Source organism: Dysidea avara, chromosome 7 (genome assembly GCF_963678975.1).
Source record: "Dysidea avara chromosome 7, odDysAvar1.4, whole genome shotgun sequence".
In the NCBI taxonomy this organism is placed as follows: domain Eukaryota; kingdom Metazoa; phylum Porifera; class Demospongiae; order Dictyoceratida; family Dysideidae; genus Dysidea; species Dysidea avara.
The window spans coordinates 22,405,492-22,432,864 of record NC_089278.1 but is presented as its reverse complement, the minus strand read 5'-3'; the positions used below and the strand labels follow the sequence as shown (position 1 = coordinate 22,432,864).

Below are 27,373 nucleotides of genomic sequence, written 5' to 3'. Positions count from 1 at the left end.
TAACCACCTACCAATTTAGGCTCATGCTAATGTACAAACACACTGCATGAGCTGGGCTGGGCATGATGACTATTTCCACAACCAGACCACTTTATTTAAAGGCATGAGGAATTTAATTAAGGATTGCAATGTCTGGAGTACATATTTTACCACCCATTGGTCCCATACAAATTTGTATGTTTTTCAAAGTGTCTCACAGACTTACAGTTCCTTGTATTGAAATGAAACTTGGACACTGTTTACCACCTGTAGAACTACCAATTGGCACAAACAGAGTGAAAATAGCATGTTCATAGGTGAAGATCTGGCTCAAGAATGTAGTACATGTTGTGGTGAAGAATAAGCCTGTTAGTCACAGAAATACTGGCTGAAAAGATCCTAATGTATCAGTATCCAGTCCTACAAGCCAATCAATCCTTAATGACAGTGCAGTAATGGTCAAATTATTAATGCTATACTCCCATTCTGTTCTAGATACTTTGCCGGGGTCTGTAACTTACTGTTATACGTGATTTTGATTTAAACTGCTATCCTGTGTGGTCTGTGGCAATGCTAATGTGAGTGTCAGTAGTAATAAAGGTTGAATTTATCAAGTCATAGTGTAAGATCAAGAGTTATATTATTAACTCTTGGTAAGATGAACTACAGGTACTTGACTAGTTTTTATATCAAAATGCATGATCACAGTGCAGCAAGCATTATGACTACACTGCTGTTATGTGCTTAATTGTTTCCCTTACTATAATGTAAAACAACATTTCCGATGCCTCAGAACACTTTAACAGGGTGATAATGGAGTGTTCGTTACTGTGCTACAAATTATTACCACTGAGTGCACCCATACAAGTAATGAGCAAGGCTCTGATTAACTTTGTCAGTTATCCCAAATAAAAGACTTATGGCAAAGCATAGGCCAAATAACAAGAAGGCAATCCATCCTCCATAGTACTCCAGTGATTACGCAATAGCTAGTTTATGATCCAATTAACATTCTAAGGCTTCTGGTAAAGTGGTCTAAACATGAGGCGCTTAGTTGTAGTCAGTCACGTGGTTTCTGTAATTGATCACCGAAAGAAGGATGCTCTCTCTGGCCGTGTTGCTAGCAGTCCTGGCGCTTTCCGGAGCACAGACTCCTATTCCGTATCGTCCACCAGGTGAGCGAGTATATTCATGTGTTTGCAAGTTGTTTGCATGTAGAACAAGTTGATGTTGTGCTACTTCTAAAAACCAGGCGCCATGCAGCTAGCTAACTCATCTGGAATAACTATAGACAGTATATGCTACTATGAATTAACCAACTATGTATTACTACTTTACAATATGGTAGTTTGGGTTGTGCAATAATATAATTAGCTATTTCTCGTAATTCATGAAATATTCGTAATTCATTCAATTACGTTGCTATGTACTGCTAAGGAAGCGTTTGTTAAATATACCGCTTTTACCAACATATTACGCACAAAACTATCTTCTAAACTGTTTTATAGTGTGACTAACGTGTTTTTTCCCACAAATTCTCTCGACAAAGCCTCAAAGCTGCTCTTCATTTTCGTTCGCGTACGTAAGGGATACGCCCCCTTTCAACTCGAAGCGATAGGCTATTCCTGGCAGTGTACGAGGCCTGCACCGTTGTTTTTCAGTTGCTAAATGCCTGAAAACCTCAAGGGGAAGGTAGTCTGAGGAAAGTCACCACACCCGTATTTCAGTCCGCCGAAAAGAAACCACCTCAGAGCAAAGTTCACCTGTGCAGAAGTTTAATACAGACTTCATTTCACTTTTACTTCTTACGTAAAAGCTGCTTTCACCGTTATTAAACGATTTTGCTCACGTGGGTGCGTACGGACAAACATAGGTAGATAGGTACATAGGTAGATAGATAGGTACACACACACACTTTTACGGAAACAATTACAGTAAACCAGGCGCACGGCCTTCGGCCAGCTGTGGGCGTGCGCCTGGTTTAAAAACCGAGAGATCACTTTTAATTTCGCCTTACTGTTACTACTGCAACTACTCTTACACTATGATGTTAGACTGGCCATCATTTGCAGCAAAGAAAATCTGTTCTTGTTCATTGAAGGTCCTATTTTGCTGTGATTTTTACTCTAATCAGCAACAACAAGGTTACCCCAAACAGACTCCTGTTGATCACACAAATTTTGTATATATCAGACACCATTGAAATGACAGTGCTTGGTCATTTCCAAGTCTCTACTTTCAAGAATTTGTCCAACTTGTTAAACTTTGTTTGTGCTGACAATTAAGATATCAAAGCATGTTAGGGAATGGTTGGATGCAGAGAATTTTTTCTGGCAAGAAACTGTTTGGAGTAGTACACAAACTAGATAGGACTTTTTATTTATTCTTTGTTTTGTAGTTCAGTAACTAGTCTTTTGTTTTTCTCATTTTGTTTTTACCTTGCCATGCCCACGGTTTGTTTTCTACATGGCTCACTTTTAGGTTTCACATGTCTATTTGTTTTACTGTATATTTTCTTCATCACAAATAATTTTGGTGATGGTTCTCTCTTGTAAGAACACAAAAAAGCATGCAGAACTTAATCTTTGTCATGATGAGCAGTAGTAATAACCTGGCTGCCCTCCCACTGTTTTTGAAGAAAATCTGATGAAAACATAGAAAATCATTGAATAATGCATGGTTAGTTGCACGAGACAATATTATGGATCATGGAGGTTTGCACTTTCTCACACACCCTAAACCAGCCTCACAATTCCTTCACAGCACCTTGGCAGTAGTCATTTATTAATTTCTTGTTTTCTGTCCCCAAAAGAACATTTAACCAGTGTGGGTGGATATTATTATAACTAAAATTTTACTATTTTTGAAAATCATCAAAACACTGCAAAAATAAGCATCAAATAGCCAATTGGCTGTCTCAATGAAGAGAAATGAACCATCTGTAGGGTCAAACAACCTGCAAAATGATTGGGATTGCTTGTGAAACTTCAATAAACAATTATATTTGTGTGCTGAGATATGCTTACTTCATAGACAAATTCTGGAGGCACACAAAAAATTACAAGTAATTTGATTTTTTAAATGGTGATTACAAATACCAATGTGGGTGACAGGAAAATGTTGGCCTTAAGTATTATTAACCGAGCCCCAATGTGCCTTCAATACAACCCAAAATGCTTCCAATATGTTGCTACAATAATATTAAAAATAGATGTTCAGCTTCAACTATTGACTGACTGCCTGACTGATGCCTTCAGACAAGTGTAACTCGATAACAGCTAAGGTTACGAGCTTGACTTTTCACTGTCTGACATCACTTCAGCCTGACAGGTGCCTTTGCAGTATGTACAATGCACACATCATGGACTTATTCCTTTATCTTTGCTGACAGCACAAAAGTGTTGAGACTCACAGTAGTGCTACATGATGGCTTCCCTACATTTTTAGTGAGAATCATCTGAGTTATCCATTGTGACTGGATTGATTGCAGGCTGTGTAATGGGCAGAATGTAGCTGAAAATGAAGCATAATAGCCACTTCACTTCCAATGATTGGTAGTTGGGACATGCATTCAGATGAAAACAACAAGCCTAGTGCCATTCTTTCTTATGTGGGTTCTTCAGTCATAATAATGTTACAAAAACAGTAAACAAATAAATTTGATTAGAGATCAAAGAAATTTTTAACAAGTAAATAAACAAGAGAAGGTCACCTACACCTGAAATTATACTGGGTATTGTAGAGAATTGGCTAGTGTGGTATTTAGAACTTGTTACATAATATTTAGATCATGTAGCATGTGCTGAATAGTTTAAGCACAAGTTAGAATCACTCAACATCACATCAATCTGGGATAGTTTGTGCTAGTTGCAGTCCTCAACCTGAACGTAGCTACATATCACAACCCTGACTACTACCGTTAAACAACTCAACAATAAGAAGGTGAAGATAACACTGTTAGACTAACAAATTATGGTACAAATAAAGGATCCCAAGGACCTTACTACAGCTATGATTACTTGAAGATTCAATTACAAACAAGATAGCAAAAGTAGAACGGTTTATAGAACTACACAGACAAGCGGAAAAGTCCATTCTGAACCCGAATATCAGCAGATACAGGCTTATACTTTGTTGAGTTAAACAGATACAGGCCCACCACAGTTATTGAGTTCACAGAGGCACAGCCTACGAGTACTGTCAGCACACAAGCAGTAGAGAGTAGATCACTGTCAGTTTCTACACACCAGAGTATGTCATCTATTGTTAACAGTAAACCAATATTTTCTATTGCTAGTCTAGCTACTATGGCAATTGTAAGAAGCAATTCCACAATACTACTTATTACACCACCTCTGCTGTTCTAGTAATGTGTAATAACCACTCCGTCAGTCAAGGACACCAGCACACAACACATGTTCACACTTAGAATCATCAAAAATTACAAGTCACATGAGACGCAATAATCTATGTATGTTTGCAAAACTGCGTGTGTGATGCAATAATAATTATATGAGTATATCTAGTAATGTTACAAGTCTGATCATATTGCACTTGCCCCTCCCAAATTAAGCTTTTCCACAAGCGTTAAAGTACATATCTCTCTGGTGGTCATTGATGTCTTTGAGGGTAGCGTGGTACTGAAGCAGCTTAATCATCAGCTGCTAGCACAGTTAGGTGTTCAATTCCTGGTGGGGACCAATCATCTCTAGTGCTAACATCAGCTTCATCATCCCTCTTAGCATGGGTGGTAGTGTCTTTTTGGCCTGGGACACAACAATGGCACAGTCTGTTAGTATGAACAGTTTTGGTACGTTTACCATCATAAATTTCTACACTTACAGGACCTTTTACAGATTTTACAACCCATTCCCCTTCCCATCTGGGATCCAACTTGGTACAGAAAGCCACACAGGTTCTCCTTGCTTAAAGGATGGTAAACTTGTATGTTGATCATTCTGGTTAGCAGCTGCCTGTACTATGTTGGCATGGACAGAATCCTGCAATTCTGCTAATCTAGCTTGGAGCGTAGCAGAATGAGACAGAGAATCATAGGCATGCTGGCTAAGTCCTTGTAGATTAGGTGGATCCTTGCCAAACAGTAGCAAGTATGGAGAGACGCCTGTACTGCTGTGACGTGATGTCTGGTACACATACAACACAAGAGGTAAATGTGCTCGGGGTGGTATGAGACTTACGAACACCAAAAGCATGCACCACTTGCATGAAAATAGTGCTTTCAAAATTTCATCCTTGGTCTGAGACTCTGAGTGGATAATATGCAGTGGGCCATATGTGCTGAAAAATTGATCAATGCTGTTGTGATGCGGCTTGCAGTTTGGTTGGGAATGGGCCCACTTGGTGAAATAGTCCTGTAGTACAAGTAAATAGCGATTGTTGTTGGTTGACAGCGGAACTTGTAATATGTCAACAGCAACCATCTGCCATGGCTGACTGATTGGAATGTTCTGTAGTGCGGCACGCTGTGGCATGCTAACTTTGGATTGTTGGCATGTAGAACAATTTCTACAGTATTGATCCACATCCTTGGCCATATTGATCCAGTAAGCCATGTTATGCATCATGACTGAGCCACAGTGCTTCTTGTTTGGAAGGAGGGGGGAAGGATGGGTACAGTTACAATTGGCCAGGGGAGTATTTGTGGTACTGTGCATCATCCGTGATTAGCAGTTGTTTGAACCTACAAAGTGGAGGCTGATTCCACATCTTATCAGCCAAAGGCTGTGAGAGTGTATGGTATGCATGAGATATGGTTGGATCCTGTAACTTAGCATTTTTTAAGTTGGATAGTGAGTCAGATGGTATGGCTATAGTAACAGCACATGGGTTTGGTGGCAAATGTGACAATGCGTCAGCATTGGTGTTAGTTGAGCCTTTCCAATACACAATCTTAAAACTATAAACTCCTGCATCAATGACAACAACATGCCTTCCATCTTTTGCCCAGATAACCATTGTAGGGGAGTATGATCAGTGTAGAGTTGGAATGGTCTTCCCAAGAGATAGTGGCGATACTGTTTAAGATAGTGCTGAAATGATTATTCGGTTATTTGACTATTCGGTCGGCATGACACTATTCGACTCGTTAACACACTATTTGAATAATCGTTAGCACTTTTTACACTGTATTCAGATGAAAAAGCCAGCCTTGAAACTTAAGATTGTGAATTAAGTGATATATCTATGCTGTAAAATTTCTATATTAGAAAAGATAGGAATAGCTATTAGGTTTTACCTTGCTCCCTAACAAAAGGTTTCAGTACTTATTTAATAGAAGTATAAGCTTAAAGAATAATCGAATATTCGGTCATTTAGTTCACAACTATTTGAATAGCATAAATTGCTATTCGTTTCAGCACTAGTTTAACAGCAAAAACAATGGCTAGGCATTCATGCTGTATTAGACTAGCATAAGCTATAACATGGCCATGATGCTCCAAGATTGCATCCAAACCTACTGCACTGGCATCTGTCTGCAGGACAAACTACTCAGCAGCATTAGAATCAAATCAAGGGTAAGGGGCTTGTACTAGCTTTGAATGCTTCATCCCATGAGAATGGAACATTACTTTGAGTTAGTGGGTAAACTGGTACTGCTATATTAGAAAAATTAAGTATGTAGTGCCTGTAATATGATGTTAGTCCCAGAAACTGGTGGTAAACTTCAGTTGGGTTAGTAGGGGATGGCCAGTCAGTGGATTTTACTGGGATTAGGGCCATACCCTTTGCTGAAAATACATGCCATAAGTAACGCACACTAGGTAGGTCAATGTGGCATTTGGCACCTCTTATGTCAACCCTGCATCTCTAATGCGTTGATAACTTTAAATTATGTACTTATATTCTGTCTGAATGGATTAAAATGTCATCTAAATAGATGGTGACAAATGGTAGCCCATTTAAGGTCTTGTCCATCAGCCGCTGGAAGGAACTGGAGCACCAGTCAAGCCAAAGGGCATCCTGCAAAATTCATACAGTCCCATACTGGGCCCTGAGCATAGTGGGCAGAAAGCTGTTTTTTCTCTGTCTGCTGGATTAACTGGCACTTGCCAGTATCTACTATGCAGGTCAAGTGTTGAAAAGATGGTAGATCCTGAAAGTCTATCTTGTACCTCATCTGGTAGTGTTAGTGGGTATGAGTCTTTTGTGGTTTGCTTATTAAGTTCCCTATAATCAATACGTATCAGCAACTGGCCTGACTAGGCACAAACACTGCAGCTAGGGGCCATCCAAGGGCACTTGCTACATGCAATGATACCTTGCTCTACCTTTGTCTCAATTTGTTGTGTTACTTCCACCCGGCACTGTACTGGAATTTGTCTGGGTGAGACCCTTACTGGGCTGCCTGAGGTGTGTATGATATAATATGCATTATTGGTTCTACCAGGAGTGGTACAAAATGTATCTTTAAACTGTTCTACAATGTGTCCTAGCTGGACATCATTACACTTTGGGGTTCCAAGTTCTGACCGGCCCTTATAGTCAGGGATAGCACACTCATCTACAAGGTCAGTAGCCAGTTCGTTCTGAGATTGAATCGTGTACAGGTGGGCTTGGTTCACTTGTGCTTCTTCATAAATAGGGATGACTTTGGCCAATGTAACATTATCTTCAGGCATGTTGGTACTAAGAAAACCTGTGTAAGTAAAGTATTGAATCAGAACATTAAACTTACTCAACTGTACGGGTGCCCTTATGTGTCTGAGGATTTGGTAGCTGGTCTCCAGAAGCTGTCACAAGGTGTACTGGCTTAGCTTGTGGGATTCAATCACATTCTTCATACTAGACAATATGTCACACCACACTAGTGACCTTGAATTAAGCATGATATCTACTACAACACCACCCAGCATCAGTAATTGTCCATCACCACTGAATTCAACCATTGTCATCACAAACTCACAATGTAGCTATCTAGCACAATAATATCTAACTTGTGCTAGCACCAAAAGTAGCTACAACATTGACTTGCTCATGTCACTTAACAAAAATATTAGTCACACAGACTAATCATTGTTCTATAAATAGCTTACTCACGTGATAGTGCATTTTCAAAGTTTTGTCCCAGGACCAGTGACCTTCTGACACGCTTTCTGAGACTGTCATTCAATGATGCTGAGGACTGCACTATGAGGTGTTGATTTTAAGAGTGAACATAAGAGCTGTACGTAGTTTCGTCGTTCTTGGGTGAAAAATCATGTACCGAGGTGTGCTTGTCATGGCACCAAAGGACTATAGTAGTGTCAGTGTTTAAAACTGAAGGAAGCTCACTAGAGGGGGATAGCAGTTAGAGCTAAGGCTGAAGTGTGGAGTAACCGGACAAAACCAAAATCAGTGTGGCCAGAGGTACAGCAGAGGCTGTGTTTATTAACATAAGTAGTTGCTGTATCACACATCATAATAAGTAATTCTACTACAAATGTTCTAGTTGATTGTAGATGAATGTGTTGGAGTACAGTTGAGGTGGCATGTGAGATTGGAAGGCTCGATGAGTGTTACCTGCATTGACAACATGGATAGCAATTCATAGCAAAGTAGCTACGTAGTTATGATTTATTATAAGCTGTAATAATTTTACACCGTATGTTGGCTAACCCGTCATTAGCCTTTGTGCAATCATTATGACAATTGTCTACCCCCTTCATCTTCCGGCTGCAGCTGGCTACGCTACTGGATCCCTCACCTCTGTTTGATCTTCAGTAACATCTTTAACAGTGGAGACTGACTGTAAATCAACAACCATCAGTAATCTAGCACGAGTGACTGCCCCTTCAAGCGTTTTGATCTCTCCAGATGCTCGTAACTGTCTGGTTATCGGCTCAGGAAATCCAACAACTGGTGTAACGGTAGAGAATCTCTTGCTTCCTTATTCATGCCAGAAACAGCGATTTCGAGTAACTTCTTAAGGTCGTGGACAAATACAGGGATCACTTCGCCAGGTCTCAACTTCCTCTGATGGAGCTCATCTAGCGATACAAATCCCATGGTCATTATCGCGTTTTATATTTCTCTTTTAGCCACTGAGTAATCTTTCTACTGTTCAGCCAAAAGTTCAAGCCAAATTTCCCTTCCAAACAATGTCGGTAGCTTGATGGCTTGGTCCTCTTCCTTCCACCCCGCATATTTCGAACCTTTGGAACCAGTCCTTGGCGTCTCCACTAGAAAAGGGCTTTGGTAAACTGATGTGATGCTCAACCATCCTCTGCTACCAGTGTAATAACCACTCCGTTTGTCAATGACACCACACAACATGTGGTCACACTTAGAATCATCAAAAATTACACATCACGTGAGACACAATAATCTATGTATGTTTGCAAACTGTGTGTGTGATACAATAATAATTATATAGTAATGTTACAAGTCTGATCATATTACAAACACCTGCTTCAAGCAACGTTTATTCTGGACCAAAAAAATGGTCGCAGTGAAATTAATCTGAAAAATGAATCGGTGATGCTGTCATTATTACATTGACTATTATTGCAGCCAAATCTTGGCCACCATCTTTAATTTCACAATTTTTGAAACTACGGCTTGGCTGTTTTGCACAGATACGTATTACATAATTTTGCATTTACAAAGTATACTGGCTATAGACCAGCTTTGGAGCTTGGTTTTATCCTTCCTACAGAAGCATTGATGATTATGGAAGTTACAATTGACTGCTAATATTAAGCTATGAAGATTTGCACTAGATGGTAAACTCATGTACAGACCACCAGGTATTATTGTAAGCAGTTCACTCTGTATATTATAACCATGACAAAAAAAACCTGCTCTTCTAATTGTCCATAGATACAAATGTATGTATAAGTGCTGTGCTCTTAATGTAATGTGCTTCTTGTTGACCACCACCATCCCTGCTCAGCATGGGATTGGTTGTTGAACTTTGGAGATTACTCCTTGTGCTTCCATTTGAGCTAGTGTTTCCTTGATGTTCTTGTGGATTGGTAGTGGGATATTCCTAGCGGTTCCTATTAGGTTTAAGACGAATTTCATACTCACCCTCCAGTGTACCTAGTCAAAAAGACTAGGGAATCTTTGTTGGATGGTAGCAGTCTGAAGGTTGTTGATAATGGCCAGTAGATATAGATCTTTGATGGCTGGATATCCAAGTAAATTGTGAGAGAGCTGTTTCACAACAAAGATTTCATGGGTACAGGAGTGTTTTCCATGGCTTAGGTTGGCTGAAAGACTACCCCGAACTGCCAAGGATTGACGGTTAGGACCACAAAGTTTTCTGACAGGTTGGTTTAAATTTGGTGACCCGAGTAATTTCAGTGTTTGTTCTGTGATTGCAGTGACTTCTGCTCCGGTGTCAAGTTTAAAGGAGGCTGCAGGTTCATTGACAAAGATTGTTGCGGTCCAATACTTAAAAGAGTTCTGGGGGGTCTAGAAAGAAACTGTCCACTGTTGAAGAATCTTGTGTAGGCTTCGTTTGGATGCCACTCTCTTCCATGGTGTTCAATGGCTTTGTAAGACGCACAGCTCCAAAATGGCCTATCTTACTGCATCTATGGCACTTGGCATCTCTGGCAGAGCAGCTGTCATAGGGGTGTGGGGTTTCCTCCCGCAACGCAGACATTTCTTGGTTCATTTGGTCTGTAGTTTCTCCTTGACTTGGTATAAGGTGTGCAAGAACTGGAGAAGGTTCCACTCTGCTGTCTTTAAGATTACATTGCTGATCACAAACGGCTTCTCTTTGTCAGACAATGATTTTTGCCTTTTCTAGTGTCAATTCAGGGTCCATTTGGAGCCGTTCTGACAAGGATGAGTCTATGTACATGAAAAATACAGCACTCGGAGGGGAGGTTGTGTGCCTCAATACTAACACAGCACTCAGCTTTGCCGCTCAACACCACCTCATGCTGCAACACAAACAGTGATGCTCTAAGTAAACTACTCAAAGATAATTGGTTAAAGTGAGATACACATGCATAAATGTGTTCATGACACACAAGTCTTAATGACATCCCGCAGTAATGCATAAACATACCTTTCATCATAAGGTCAGCCATATATGCACCGACTTTGCACTTCTTCATGGCTTCTTTAATACTGCATGTTGTTAATTATAAACAAAATAACAGCCGAATCAAAAAATTAGGTATGTGACCAAACTTAACCATGGACATGTAATTGATTACATTGAAAAGCTTTGCAATTGTCAATGAGTACCCTCAGTCTTTAAACTACAAGAAAAATAATAATAATTTAAAACTACACCCTGCTTTTAACAGTAAACTGAGTATCAAACTTCTATGCATGACCATATGGCAATTTCCCAAAATTTGGTCACATCAATACCGGACTAGGGATCGCCTAAAATGACACGGGCCACCAAAAATGCCGCCTTTTAAGTGATCGAGTTAAGCATTTGCATTTATAACAGCTATACCTTAAGCCCCTCAAAAGGACTCTTTCACTGCATATATCTTGGGAATGGATAACATGATTTCGTTCAATTTGGTATTCTACCTGGTGAACTGTTAAACTAAATAAATGGTATACCTTTTTGGCTGCATGCACGACACATTACCTGAAATCTTGACTTATCTATGTCAATTATAACACAAAGAAACTGTCAATACAGTGGATGCTTTATCTTCCAGAAGGCATTTCAAAAAACTTCATCACTAGAGAATTCTCTGCCAAAAATAATAATTCAGGTAATTAATTATTTAAAATGTGTACAAGTGTGGTAAGCTAGTCAGGGAACATCACAATATATTATGGCACTTCATATTTGTAACATTCCTATGCACCCCACCATCATGGGAAAGAATTGCATAAAAGTATTAAGCACGAAAAGCGTTAGCTGCATAAACTTTATTTTCACAGCGTACATATAAACTTACACATTAGATGGTTCTAAGTTATCTGATGTGGATTCTTCTGTGTCTTCTTCAGTTTCTTCTTTGGAAGCCTAATTTCAACAAGTATAAGGAAAAATTAATTAAAAGTAAGATTAGGGATTATAGAAATAAAGCTGACTTGGTTTCAAGTTAGAATCGATTCGGTTCTGAAACAAACCAGCTCAATTCTGGAATATACTGACTCAGTTTCAAGTAAGAAAGTGACTCAGTTACTATACTCGATTGTTTAGTCAAAATCGACTCAATTTTTGCAAAGTTAACTTTTAAATCGTGAATTTTGAAGTTCACAGATTATCCAACATAGTGAAGAAGGGTAACATGTGCTTTAACTGCTTGGGCCATTACAAAATATCTCAGTGTACTTCAAGATTCTGCTGTAAGAAATGTAAGAATAGACACCATACAAGTCTGTACAACAGTGAACCACCCAAGCCTAGTGAAGAAAAAAGTGTTACTCAAGGTGGCACATCAGGAGATGCTCAAACCTTTCCCGCTACTTAAACAGCTGGTCTCATTACTTCAATGCTGCAAAATAGTTGCACCCACAGTAACACTACCTGTTTCAGTTGCCCCTGTCATTGCTGGACACATGAAGACACTAGCAAATATGTGACCAGATTTTACAGAACCGATCCAAATCGCACATCAGGCAAAATCAAACTAACACCACCAGTGGATAGCTACACTATCGTACTACAAGTTTTGACCCTCAGCACTACTCAAACTACACGAGGCTGGTTTTAACACACGTCTTTTCTGGGTGGTGTGGAGTGCTCAAATGGCGGTTTCAGGCCTTGTGAAGGACCTGGCTTGGCAAGAGTCAGTGGTTTACTGGTGGACAGCCTTATAATGTTGGCCAGACGTGTTCTCTGCTGATTTTGCTACATATCAGCCACTAAGGAGCCAGCACAGCCCTGTAATCTGGTGTCTGGACTCCAATCGTGGTCTGCCTCCATTTTGAGGTCTAACTTTTGCCCTCCCCGCCACCCCCCAGCCTCCACCCCTTTGTGAGCACTCGTGATACTATTTCGCTCGTCCAACTGCTCAGAGTTTCTATCTTATTTGGCGGGAAACTGTACAAGCAGCTACAAGAACTGGAAGTGGCTTGAAAGGTAACAGATTGATGCATCTTTTGTGTAAGTTTCATACGCGTGCTTGCTATCCTTGGAGAGTTATGCTGGCTTCAATTCTTTAAAACCGTATATCTCGGAACTTCTAATGTGCGATTTGGATCGTTTTACCAAAATCCAGTCACATATAATACTCATCTGGCTGTAAAGGAGCCAAACACACAAAAACATACTTTGGAATCACTCCATGACCAGTGCCAGCCACCACACACTGACCAGACTTCTTTCCACTGCTCCAGGCTTCTTGGCAGGTCACGTGACCTCACGTGATGCTCCAGAAATAATTTATATGTGACCAGATTTTACAGAACCGATCCAAATCGCACATCAGGCAAAATCAAACTAACACCACCAGTGGATAGCTACACTATCGTACTACAAGTTTTGACCCTCAGCACTACTCAAACTACACGAGGCTGGTTTTAACACACGTCTTTTCTGGGTGGTGTGGAGTGCTCAAATGGCGGTTTCAGGCCTTGTGAAGGACCTGGCTTGGCAAGAGTCAGTGGTTTACTGGTGGACAGCCTTATAATGTTGGCCAGACGTGTTCTCTGCTGATTTTGCTACATATCAGCCACTAAGGAGCCAGCACAGCCCTGTAATCTGGTGTCTGGACTCCAATCGTGGTCTGCCTCCATTTTGAGGTCTAACTTTTGCCCTCCCCGCCACCCCCCAGCCTCCACCCCTTTGTGAGCACTCGTGATACTACTTCGCTCGTCCAACTGCTCAGAGTTTCTATCTTATTTGGCGGGAAACTGTACAAGCAGCTACAAGAACTGGAAGTGGCTTGAAAGGTAACAGATTGATGCATCTTTTGTGTAAGTTTCATACGCGTGCTTGCTATCCTTGGAGAGTTATGCTGGCTTCAATTCTTTAAAACCGTATATCTCGGAACTTCTAATGTGCGATTTGGATCGTTTTACCAAAATCCAGTCACATATACCATTTGATGTAGAAGCTCAATGCTAGTTTATCTCAGCTGAAATAGCTGCTGAACTGCCTACTGCAACTCAAGGGATGGCACTAGCATCCTTTGGAACTACTACCACATCATATCAAGAGGTCGGGGTGACAACTGTGGAGATAGAGAGACAATTGTAGGTGATCTCATTCCCATATCAATTGTGGTTATCCCATCAATAGCAGCTCCTATCCAAAGCTCAATCAACACTTCTGTCAGAAACGTGCCCTACTTACAAGACCTCAAGCTTGCACATCCAGTAACCTCTGAACACCAATTCAAAATCTCCCTCCTTATTGGAACATTATCACTGGACATTCATTGAAGATCATGTTGTCAGAGGATAGGGCCCAACAATCCAAGTTAGGTTACTTGCTATCAGGACCATTACCATCCTCCTCACTTCCAGAAGCCTGATCATCGATCCTTTTACAGCTCAGTTCAACAATAACAACCTGACCTAAAGCAATTTTGGTCTGTCGAAGCAACTGGCACTACTGTAGATAAATCACTTGACAGAAATATCCAGGAACAAGAGAAACATGGAGAAGGGGAATGATCAGGCTATACTAGTAACGTGTGCTACTTACCGTGAAGAAGGACTCCACCACAATGTCTATTCGTATTGTGTATGACTGCAATTGTCGAGAATAAATAACTGTTTGATGATGGGGCCCTCATTCTTGAATAATTTATGTGCCATTCTACTCCAGTTTTATGATCATAATTATGTATTTCCACTGACATAGAGAAAGGCCTTTCTACATGTCAGCTCCACAATAATGACAGGAATGTTACTCGCTTTCTATGGCCAAGTCTGTCAGAGAAACCTGACAGTAAACTCAAGTATATCGCTTTTCGTTGTTTTGTTTGGCTCCTGCAGTTCACCAAATATGTTAGCTGCCATTCTTAATCTATACACCTGCCTTCACCAGTTGCTGATGACACGAAAGAGAACATGATGTGGACAACATTCTATCAGGAAGCAGGCATAGTACAGTATTACACTGAAGCCACAGAAATCATGGGTAAGATGAAGTTCAATCTTAGATTGTGGTCATCAAACAGCTTTTTACCTCCAAAGACTTGTAGCTGAAGAGAAAACAGGGGATCCTAGAACAAAAGTTGATTATGTTGGGAACACAACAACTGACACATTGTCCCTTTCTCAAACATAGTTATCCATCAACACAACACTCCTTACCAAGAGAGATGTATTACAGACTTTTTCACAAATTTACGACCCACTTGATTGGGAAACACTGTTAACCATAGAAGTAAATATACTTCAAGACATCTGGCAGAGCAAGCCCTCATGGGACGAACCTCTCCCTACTGACATCAGGGAAAAATGGATTAGTATCCTTGCTGACCTACTTGAGCTGCCAAAACTAATAGTGCCAAGACCCTACTTCAGAAGAGGCATGACACTTGCAACTCTGTGTGTTTTCAGAAAGCCTATGGTGCCAGCAGGACCAGGTTTGTCTATATAGTGATGTCCAAAAGCTGAGCAGCTCCTATCAAGAGAATTACACTTCCAAAACTAGAGTTAATGGCTGCAGTCATGGCTGCAAGGTTGGCTGACGTTGTCAAATCTTCATTACCCAATTATGATCTATCTAACACTCACCTGTGCCTTCATTATAACCACCATGTCACTGAAATTGTCCACGTGCTATATGGTCATTTACTCCAAAATCAAGTGGTCTTACTGATCATGTAATTGGTTTTGCTGTTGGAACTTAAAAACAGTCCACTGGGTTTTCCTTCTAGACAACAAAGAAGTCATAAATTAATGAAGATTGAGCCTTTTGTGTTATCCCTCTTTGGAGAAAATGATAATAAATTACTAATAAACACCTTATAGAATAAATAGAGCACCACAAGTAAAAATCATAACTTAATTCACAAAAAATTTAATGCAAATATTTCAAGATTAACCGTAAATGGATATACGTTGCATGCATCATGCATGTTTCGTGTATTGAGGTGTAAAGCTAACATAAAATTATTTCATTGTACACAGTACATGTGAATACCCGTGCCAAGTCTTCTTTTGTCCACTGCTTTTCATTAATATATTTCATTATTATCCTCCCGCGCTCAACATCTGCAATACAATTATAACACTTACATTAAATACAGATTTATACAATACAGAGAAACCTCATTAATATGGTTACCTAATAATAGTTAAGCTGCACTGAGGCTTGTTTGTTTCCAGTACAGATGTTACAAATGGTGCTTATTAGTAGCTTATGTACAGTAACCATAGTACTGTACTTTGGTTATACTGTAGTTGCACTGCACACTGCAGATTAGGTAAGGTGCTCATTCAAATGTAGCATTAAACTTCACAGAGGTAATTACAGTAGTGTATGTACAAAAGTTCTTGACAAAATTTGTGTTACTATATACTTATGGCAAAATTGGCACACATGGGCGCTGATCCTGTGCACTTAGCAACACTTAGGTATTAAGAGTAAATCTCATATGTTTGTGTATATAAAAAATACAGAACTTGGAGGGGGAGTGCCTCAAGACTAACACAGTGCTCAACTTTGCTTTGTGGTGTATTAACCTCTCGACACCTACACATGAGCAGTGATGCTCTAAGTAAACTACTCAAAGATAATTGGTTAAAGTGAGATACACATGCATAAATGTATTCATGACACACAAGTCTTAATGGCATCCCGCAGTAATGCATAAACATACCTTTCACTGCAAGTTGTACAAGTGATGCAGCCACTTTGCTACGTTTTTGGGCTTCTTGGATGCTGTTGTTAATTATAAACAAAATAACAGCTGAATCAAGAAATTATCATTTGTTACAAACTTAACCATGTGGGTGCATTTGACACCTAATTGATGATTACATGAAAAAGCTTTGCAATTGTCAATGAGTACTCAGTATCTAAATTACAAGAAAAATAATAATTTAAAAACTGCACCCTGCTCTTAACAGCAGCTCACTGAGTATCAAACTTCTATGCATGACCATATGGGAATTTTCCAAAATTCCGTCACATATAAAACAGTGTGGTAGTACTGTTTAAGTAGGGATCGCCCGAAATGACATGTGCCGCCAAAAATGCATCTTTTAAGTGATCGAGTTAAGCATTTGCATTTGTAGCTGCTTTACCTTAAGCCCCTCAAAAAGGCTCTTTCACTACATATATCTTGGGAATGGCTAACATGATTTCATTCAAATTTGGTATTCTACCTGGTGAACTGCTAAAATGCATAAATGATACAATTTATGGTAGATAGATGCATGAAAGTTACATTTTCTTTCTTCCTTTAATAACACATGCTGTGACGTGCTGCCTTTTTGGCTGCATGCACGACACATAAGCTGAAACCTTGATTAAAATATCTTGTCAATTACAACACAAAGAAACTAGCCATACAGTATACTTTACCTTTCATTTGGCATTTCAAAAAATGTCATCACTTTGGGGTCAATTTTCTGCCAAAAATAATATTTCAGGTAATTAATTATCTAAAATTTATACAAGCGTAATAAAAATAGTAAGCTAGTCAGGACATCGCAATATATTATGGCACTTAATATTTGCAACACTGCTACGCACCTCCCATCACAGGAAAGAATTGCATAAAAGTTATTAAGCATGAAAAACATTAGATGTAACATTATTTTCACAGCATACCTTACAGATTTAGATGGCTCTTGATCAGCTTCTTCGGGATTCTGTATTTCAATAACTTATGCTCTAACATTAATTTATCAAAAATACACCTATATGCATGGCATGCCATTTGCACTGGCGGTGGTAATAATATTAACTTAATTTGCTTACAAACTGAGTTAGTCGTAAAGTAAACTGATGTGGTCTTGAAGATTAGATAAACTTGGTTCTGAAATAAACCAACTCAGTTTCAAGTAAAAAATCGACTCGGTTCTGTTTTTGGACATTCAACATTTAAATCGCAAATTTTGAAGTAGACTAATGCTTGTATGCAAATTGCAAACGAGTGAGATTTTATGACAGTCTGGTCTAGCCACCTTCAGCAGCAAGCAAAGATTACTCTGGATGCAGATGATTTCCTGCCAGAGATAAATAGGTGCCTTACTTGCTTCCTGTTAGAGTTGTGACCAACTCTACAGCTGCAGCAAGCCTCACAAGTGTGATGTCCATTACTCACAGGTCATGTGGGAAGTTTGCCAACTCAAGGGATCTCCAGAGAATATGGGCAATGTGAGCTTGTGGAGACGACTAGTAGCTGACTGAAAGGGAGCATGTACAGGTTCAGTTACAAGGTGATGCCACAAGAGCCATAGCAGGTCTCCTATTCACTAATCATCAACATTTTAATGCATTGCTTAAGAAAGATTTGGACAACAAAAAGATTTGGACAACACCATTCTTGAATAATCTATGTTCCATTCTACTCCAATTTCATGATCATAATTATGTATTTCCACTGACATAGAGAAGGCCTTTCTACATGTTCAGCTCCACAGTGATGACAGGCATTTTACTTGCTTTCTATGGCCAACTCTAACCAGAGAAACCTGACAATATACTCAAATATATTGCTTTTCGTTGTTCTGTTTGGCTCCTGCAGTTCACCATGTTAGCTGCCATTCTTAACCTACACCTGCCTTCACCAGTTGCTGACGACCTGAAAGAGAACATGATGTGGACAACATTCTGTCAGGAAGCAGACATAGTACAGTATTACACTGAAGCCAGAGAAATCATGGGTAAAGCCAAGTTCAATCTTAGATAGTGGTCATCAAACAGCTGTTATCTCTAAAGACTTGCAGCTGAAGAGAAAACAGGGGACCCTAACACAACAGTTGATTATGTTAAAACACAACAACTGACACATTGTCCCTTTCTCAAAAAAAAGCTATCCATCAACACAACACTCCTTACCAAGAGAGATGTATTACAGACTTTTTCACAAATCTACGACCCACTTGGTTGGGCAACACTGATAACCGTAAAAGCAAATATACTTCAAGACATCTGGCAGAGCAAGCCTTCATGGGACAAACCTCTCCCTACTGACATCATGGAAAGATGGATTAGTATCCTTGCTGACCTACTTGAGCTGCCGAAACTAATAGTGCCAAGACCCTACTTCAGAAGAGGCATGACACTTGCAACTCTGTGTGTTTTCAGAAAGCCTATGGTGCCAGCAGGACCAGGTTTGTCTAGTGATGTCCAAAAGCTGAGCAGCTCCTACCAAGAGAATTACAATTCCAAAACTAGAGTTAATTGTTGCAGTCATGTCTGCAAGGTTAGCTGACGTCAAATCTTCATTACCCAATTATGATCTATCTAACACTCACCTGTGGACTGACAACCGTATTGTGTTATATTGGATATACAAACGAACTAGTTACCCATTAGTCCGAAAAAGTTTAAAGCCTTACTATTGTCAAGAGTAAACAATGGAAGATAACTTTATTATTGTGGAATAATTAAACCTTTTTCATAAACTATATTTAGCCACCACCTTCAACAGGAACAAATAGAGTACCACAAGTAAAAATCATCACTTCACAAAAAAATTCAATGATAATTTAATGCAAATATTTCCAGATTAACTACAAACAAATCAGCCAACTACCCTGCATGTATCATGCATTTCATGTGTGAACATGTAAAGCTAAACGGTCGTACATAAAATTAATTATTTCATTGTACACAGTACATGTGAATACCCGTGCTAAGTCACTAGCAGTCCACCCTTTCTCCTTTAATAGTCGTTTGATTATTACACTACGCTTGTGATCTGCCATACAATAAAACACTTACATTAAATACAGACTAATGCAACACAGAGAAACCTCATCAATATGGTTATCTTTGTGGAAAAGTGCCTTAATGATGAGGTGTTCTTATTAATAAGGTCACAGAGTGCATCTAAGTAATGTTTGGGATCATGGCCCTATAATGAAGTGATATTACATATTAATAAGGTCATGTAGTACACCACTTGGAGGGGGGGGTGCCTCAAGACTAACACAGCACTCAAATTTGCTTTGTGGTGTATTAATCTCTCGATACCTACACATGAGCAGTGGTGCTCTATGTAAACTACTCAAAGATAATTGGTTAAAGTGAGATACACATGCATAAATGTGTTCATGACACACAAGTCTTAACGACATCCTGCAGTAATGCATAAACATACCTTTCACTGCAGGTTGCACAAGTGATGCAGCCACTTTGCTATGTTTTTGGGCTTCTTGGATGCTGTTGTTAATTATAAACAAAATAACAGCTGAATCTAAAAATTATCATGTGTGTTAGGTATGTGACCAAACTTAACCATGTGGGTGCATTTGACACCTAATTGATGATTACTCAAGAAGACTCTTTACTGCATATATCTTGGGAATGGCTAACATGATTTCATTCAAATTTGGTATTCTACCTGGTAAACTGCTAAAATGCATAAATGTTACAATTTATGGTAGATAGAGAGCTACAAATGCATGAAAGTTACATTTTCTTTCTTCCTTAATAACACATGCTGTGATATGCTGCCTTTTTTGGCTACATACATGACACATTACCTGAAATCTTGACTTATCTATGTCAATTATAACACAAAGAAACTCAATACAGTGGATGCTCTACCTTCCAGAAGGCATTTCAAAAAAACTTCATCACCCCCAGGTTAATTCTCTGCCACAAATAATAATTCAGGTAATTAATTATCTATAATTTATACAAGTATAGTAAAAATAGTAAGCTAGTCAGGGAACATCACAATATATTATGGCACTTAATATTTGTAACACTCCTATGCACCTCCCATCACAGGAAAGAATTGCATAAAAGTTATTAAGCATGAAAAACATTAGATGTAACTTTATTTTCACAGCATACCTAACAGATTTAGATGGCTCTTGATCGGCTTCTTTTTCTTCTTTGGGATTCTGTGTTTCAGTAACTTATGTTCTAACATTAATATATCTATATGCATGACACACCATTTGTATCAAAATTATGCACTGGCAGTGGTGATAATGTTGACTCAATTTGCTTACAAACTGAGTCAGTCAGTCAGTCCTAAAGTAAACTGACTTTGTTTCAAGTTAGATCAACTTGGTTCTGCAATAAAACAACTCAATTTCAAATAAAAAAATCGATTCGGTTCTGTTTTTGGAAATTCAACATTTAAATCATGAATTTTGAAGTAGACTAATCCTTGTATGCAAATTTCAAACGAATGAGATTTTATAAAAGCCTGGTTTAGCCACCTTCAGCAGAGACTAAAGATTACTCTGGATGCAGATGATTTCCTGCCAGAGATAAATAGGTGCCTTACTTGCTTCCTGTTAGAGTGGTGACCAACTCTACAGCTGCAGCAAGCCTCACAAATGTTTCTGAATTGATGTCCATTACTCACAGGTCATGTGGGAAGTTTGTCAACTCAAGAAATCTCCCGAGAATATGGGCAATGTGAGCTGGTGGAGACGACTAGTAGCTGACTGAAAGGGAGCATGTACAGGCTCAGTCACAAGGTGATGCCACAAGAGCCATAGCAGGTCTCCTATTCACTAATTATCAACATTTTATTGCATTGCTTAAAGAAAGATTTGGACAGCACCATAAACTAATTAATGCATATATGCAAGCCCTGCCAGACATGCTGAATCCTACCACCAATTTCACTAGTCTAAAACTGATCTACGATACAATTGCAACACATATTAGAGCACTTGCATCCTTATGGTGATCTGTTAGTATCTACTTCCTGTGGAAATAAGGAGAAATTTAGCACGAAAGCAGGCTAGTACAGGCATTTGATGAACTAACTGCCACCATTTTGAAGGAGATACAGGTCCTTGAATCTGGATACCAAACAGCAGATTCCCTTGCTTCCTCCACAGCTGCTTTTTGTGTTGGTTTCAAGAACCCTGGGGGCCCCATTCTTGAATAATCTATGTGCCATTCTACATACTTCGATTTCCTGATCATAATTATGTATTTCCACTGACATATAGAAAGACCTTTCTACATGTTCAGCTCCACAATAATGACAGGAATGTTACTCGCTTTCTATGGCCAAGTCTACCAGAGAAACCTGACAGTAAACTCAAGTATATCACTTTTTGTTGTTCTGTTTGGCTCCTGCAGTTCACCATTTGTGTTAGCTGCCATTCTTAACCTACACCTGCCTTCACCAGTTGCTGATGACACGAAAGAGAACATGATGTGGACAACATTCTGTCAGTAAGCAGGCATAGTACAGTATTACACTGAAACCACAGAAATCATGGGTAAGACCAAGTTCAATCTTAGATTGTGGTCATCAAACAGCTGTTACCTCCAAAGACTTGCAGCTGAAGAGAAAACAGGGTACCCAAACACAACAGTTGGTTTATATATTGGAACACAACAACTGACACATTGTCCCTTTCTCAAACAGTTATCCATCAACACAGCACTCCTTACCAAGAGAGATGTATTACAGACTTATTCACATATCTACGACCCACTTGGTTGGGCAACACTGATAACCATAAAAGCAAATATACTTCAAGACATCTGGCAGAGTCAAGCTCTCATGGGACGAACCTCTGACATCGGAGAAAGATGGATTAGTATCCTTGCTGACCTACTTAAGCTGCCAAAACTAATAGTGCCAAGACCCTACTTCAGAAGAGGCATGACACTTGCAACTCTGTGTGTTTTCAGAAAGCCTATGGTGCAGTGGTGTGTATGTACCAGCAGGACCAGGTTTGTCTAGTGATGTCCAAAAGCTGAGCAGCTCCTACCAAGAGAATTACAATTCCAAAACTAGAGTTAATGGCTGCAGTCATGGCTGCAAGGTTGGCTGGCTTTGTCAAATCTTCATTACTCGATTATGATCTATCTAATACTCACCTGTGGACTGATAACCATATTGTGTTATATTGGATATACAAACGAACTAGTTCAAAACCCTTCATTAATAACCACCATGTCACTGAATTGTCAAGTCCTTCCCACGTACTATGTGGTCGTTTACTCCAAAATCAAGTAGTCTTACTGATCTGCTTACTCTAAGCATATCATCCCAGCAATTACTTACTTCACAATTGTGGTCTCAAGGCCCATCATGCTGAATACTCAGAATCCAAGTGGCCCAAATGGTTGCCAACACATATCCTACACATCAGCATAGTGGAGGCAAAGGAGGAGGAAGAGCAGACTACCACATTAGTTCAAGCATAAGTTCGAGTCACTCAACATTGCATCAATCCGTGCTAGTTGCAGTCCTCAATTCGAACATAGCTACAGGTATAGACTGAAGTAGGGTTTAGATGTCTAATATTATATCTTGACTACTACTTTTTATTTCTCTGATCCCTAATTGAGTAGTATTTGTAGCTATAAAATGTGTTGGTTGAAAAATACAAAGTACCTGGTTAATAGTTGTAAGCAAAGGAGTTGTGTAAGCCAGTTGTCTTCTGTGATATTGTTGAGAGGAGCCAAGTAGACCAAAGTATTAAAAGGTGGTCAAACTTTCAAAATTCATATACATGTTGCAGGCTTTTACCATTACAAAAGCTGTTCCCTTGTACAGTAACCTCTTTACATAGCAGCTGCATACGTTTCCTTGCTGAAAGTCATAGTAACCACTACTATTAACCAGCAACTTATAGTAACAACAAAGAATATAGTTTCTACCATATTTACTCCTGAACTAAACTCATGAACTAAAATATGATTTACAAAAGCAATAAATTTTTTGGCAGTTGACAGGAAACCAAGTTTTAGTGGCCTAAACTATATAATGACCTCCACACTGAATGTAAATAAGAAGAAGCAAGTGAACAGCAATCCACCAGCTACCTCAAAAAAAAATTTAAAAGAAAAAAAAAAAAAAAACAGGAAGAGAACAGAAAAAAAAGCTGGGCGACCAGCTTAGATACCTTACTAACAATCATCTTATCATTGCAGGGTTCTTTTATATGACATCAGAATCCAGGATGACCCCAGTGATAGAACTATTCTATGACCAGTAAGAGAACTGTGCTATATGTTACTACAGATAATCACATTTCTCTCCAATAGCATTTGTCCTGACTCTCGAGACAACTGGCCCACTATGAAACAGGTATGACATATTTGCCTCATGCTATACAACTATTCATAACTGTTGACATTATGACTGGTTGTAAATTAACTGTGTTATTACTATGTAACTCACATGTTGTTGGATTGAAAGATGGTGCTTGGGGATGTTGAACTCAAACTGTTTGTGCTGGATCTCATATATCAAAGTTCAATTTATGTATACCTTACTCTCTGAAACACTGAAAGATTAAGACCCTAACACTCTCAAAGCCACGTAAAATGGATCCTCAATTATCTAAAGACCTTTGTTCCTAGAAGTGTTGGATTCAAATAACCGAATTGGTTACTCTAATAGGCCACATACTAACATGCAACAAAACACTCTAATTGAACAGTAAACATTGTTAAGGTGTTCAGACTGATAGCTGAGGTTAGTATCCACTATAAATGCAAGTTCATCATAACTTGTACCACATGTGATAGTACAATGTACCACATGTGATAGTAGCATGTACCACATATGATAGTAGCATGGACACTTTTGGGCATGTTACGTACATTGGAGTAGCACTGCTGCTAATTTTGGCATATCTATTTGGGAGCTATTTGGCTGTAAATCTTATTGTAAAGTCCGCCATAGCTATATATATCTCAGCAAAAATGACTTTGAAAAATACTATCATCCACCATTTTCCTTACATGAACAAATAGTATAAGCTGTACGTTTCCTGTTTACGCTACTTGCAAGATGCTTGCAATGTCTTTGCATATATTCTTACAAGGTGGTTTGCTTGGGATGCAAGGACAGAAGTTGTAGCTATTTCCACTGATTTTATCCTTCCATCATGTCACTTGTTAAAAGTCATCACTATCTGATTTGATAGTCCTGATGCCACATGTATGAAATTATTTAAAGCACTCATACTACTGTAAGAGGCATTACTAGCTAGTAGACGTCATGCTCGTAGCTGCATATTAGGATTAACTGTGCCCTTTTACAACCTAGCAACATCAATAATGATTGAGCAAGCAAGTTTCACATGATCTATTCTGCTGGTAATACTATTATAATACATTGTTATTATAATACATTGTTAAATGATTCTATGTAGCCAAAGAGCTGGGCAGACAAGTAATTTCCAGCCTTGTTCATACTTTAGTTTTCTTTTAGTTTTTGTGCACTGTTTTTAGGTGTTTGAGAAATTCAAGAACAACATCACAGGAATAATCCACATCTTTCCTCTACCGTAAGTCACACAACACACACAACACACGTTATACATTGCATGCTGTTTCACAGCTGGCATCATAATTCGTACTTTGTACAACAAGCTGGAGTGGTGATCAGGAACCAGGAGGCTGACTTTGTAAAGTTCATGGAGATGGTTTTTAAAGAACAAGACAGTAAGTGAATTGCTAGATTGTTGATCTAAAATGCTGGGAATCTAGGATTAAACCTTTAACAGCAAAATGTTTTCATTCATTGGAGAAGTTTATGAACTTTTTAGTGTGCAATATAAAGTGCTTAAGGTACAAGCTTTATAATTTCCATCTTTGGTATGGCTGAACCTCTGTATATGCCATTGTCCAAGGTGTGCACTGTATGTCATTTCCTTGTTGTATAGGATTTTTGACCGGAGCAGTGGACATGACAGAACCACAGGTAAAGCAGATGATTGCTAAGTTTGCCTCCAACATCAGTGGTATAACTGACCAAATGTGAGTCAAAAGTGTGTAAGCATCTTGTACTACCATTTAGGAATTTTTCATGAATTAACAGCTTTTGTAAAAAAAATTCCCTGAAGATATGTACTTTAATAATTGTTTATACCCATGCCAAGTCCTCACACCTGTTTGTACATAGTTGTTATCATGCAGTCTAATACATGCATCGCCACAATAAAACTAGGAGTATCATGTGTAATGGAGTTTTCTTGTTGTCAGGTAAATTGCGGTATTACAAATATATCTTTTGTAAACGTGCAAAAGTTGCCACTTCATACAAACCCAAAATGAACAATTGAAGGGGTCAGTGGAAAAAGGGGATATGTGCCAAATTGAATTTAGATTTTCCTCTTTTTTTTGTAGAAAATTAGAATGGCATGTGAATAATGTTGTCACTAAGTAAACAATAGAATTTAAAAGCTCATGGCAGTCTCAAATTAATTTCTAGCAAATCAAAGTTCTGTTTAGTGCCCACTATGTGGTCACCTGAATTTTCAAATGGCACCCTTTTGCCGCTGGCCCCTTGAAAGGCTCTCTCCCACCACAGTTCGTAAAAACTTCTACTGTCATAATTCTGGTAGAGCATACAGTAGTAACAGCATAGGAGAATACTTTTGTCATCAAAGCTTGTTGTGTACACATTACAGCCAAACAAGTTGTGGAATCTATTCTTTAGTAGCATATGCTAGGCACAGTGAAACACAAATTCAGCTTATTACCAGGCTACCACACAGCAAAAGTTTTTTTGGCTGCTGTAAAGGGACTCAACATTCGCTGTAGCATCAACAGAATCTTTTATTTTTCTCAACATGTGGCCTGCTATGCTTATTTTATACTAATGCAGAGGTCTCCCTCACTAGTATACAAGGGAAAAAACTGACACAGAAAGTTGTAGTAGTACTCTAGCATATGACAGCATACAGATGTATGCCACCAAAGTTTCATGTGGAGCACCTGAATCCTGTGAACAAAGGTTCTATAAACTACTCTGCTTAGGATGTCTTTTTAACAAAGCAACAACTCATTTTAATTATTGCATAAATTATACTAATCACATGATACAGTAACAAATTTTTGTGGTGGGAAGTAAGGCTTCATTTGATTTCCCAGGTAACCACCACCTTAATCTTGCCCTTTTGTAGTCAAATCATTGAATATTTAACTGTCAGGTGATCTTTATGCAGCGGCTTCCATATGCTTACAAAAGCCCAGATCCTCCTACCTAGGATATAGTACAGCATTTGATACTTAGCCTACATATATCAGAGTGTAATAGTGTAATACTGTGCAGTATAAGTTATGTCTGTACAATACTAATAATCAATAGGATAATGGATGGCTTCACCAATGACAAAGTTGTGACCGAGACACGTTATGCTTGGAAGTACGGGTGTTCTCGAGGAGTTAGTGGTACTCCATTCTTTATGATCAATGGAGTCCTTGACCCCAATGCTGGTGGTTATGCTGTTGACGACTGGACTAAGATGATCAACAAATTGATGATGGGACCTTGATCTGTTGTGTTTTACTGGATACTGAGAACTTATTATTTGTTGTTACTTTTTAAAATGTTGTTTTGATTTGTTTATGCAGATATTTTAAAGAAACCTACCAAGTAAAGAA

General features: G+C 38.9%; 1 protein-coding gene across 1 annotated transcript; it reads left to right on the top strand.

The window, feature by feature from the left end:
• The first annotated feature begins 1,016 nt into the window (after nucleotides 1-1,016).
• Nucleotides 1,017-27,373, top strand: LOC136261235 (uncharacterized). Its single transcript, XM_066055210.1, has 7 exons — nucleotides 1,017-1,154; nucleotides 23,909-23,969; nucleotides 24,023-24,065; nucleotides 25,217-25,272; nucleotides 25,326-25,429; nucleotides 25,651-25,744; nucleotides 27,078-27,373. The coding sequence occupies exons 1-7, from the start codon at nucleotides 1,079-1,081 to the stop codon at nucleotides 27,262-27,264; spliced, it is 621 nt and encodes a 206-aa protein (XP_065911282.1). The 5' UTR covers nucleotides 1,017-1,078; the 3' UTR covers nucleotides 27,265-27,373.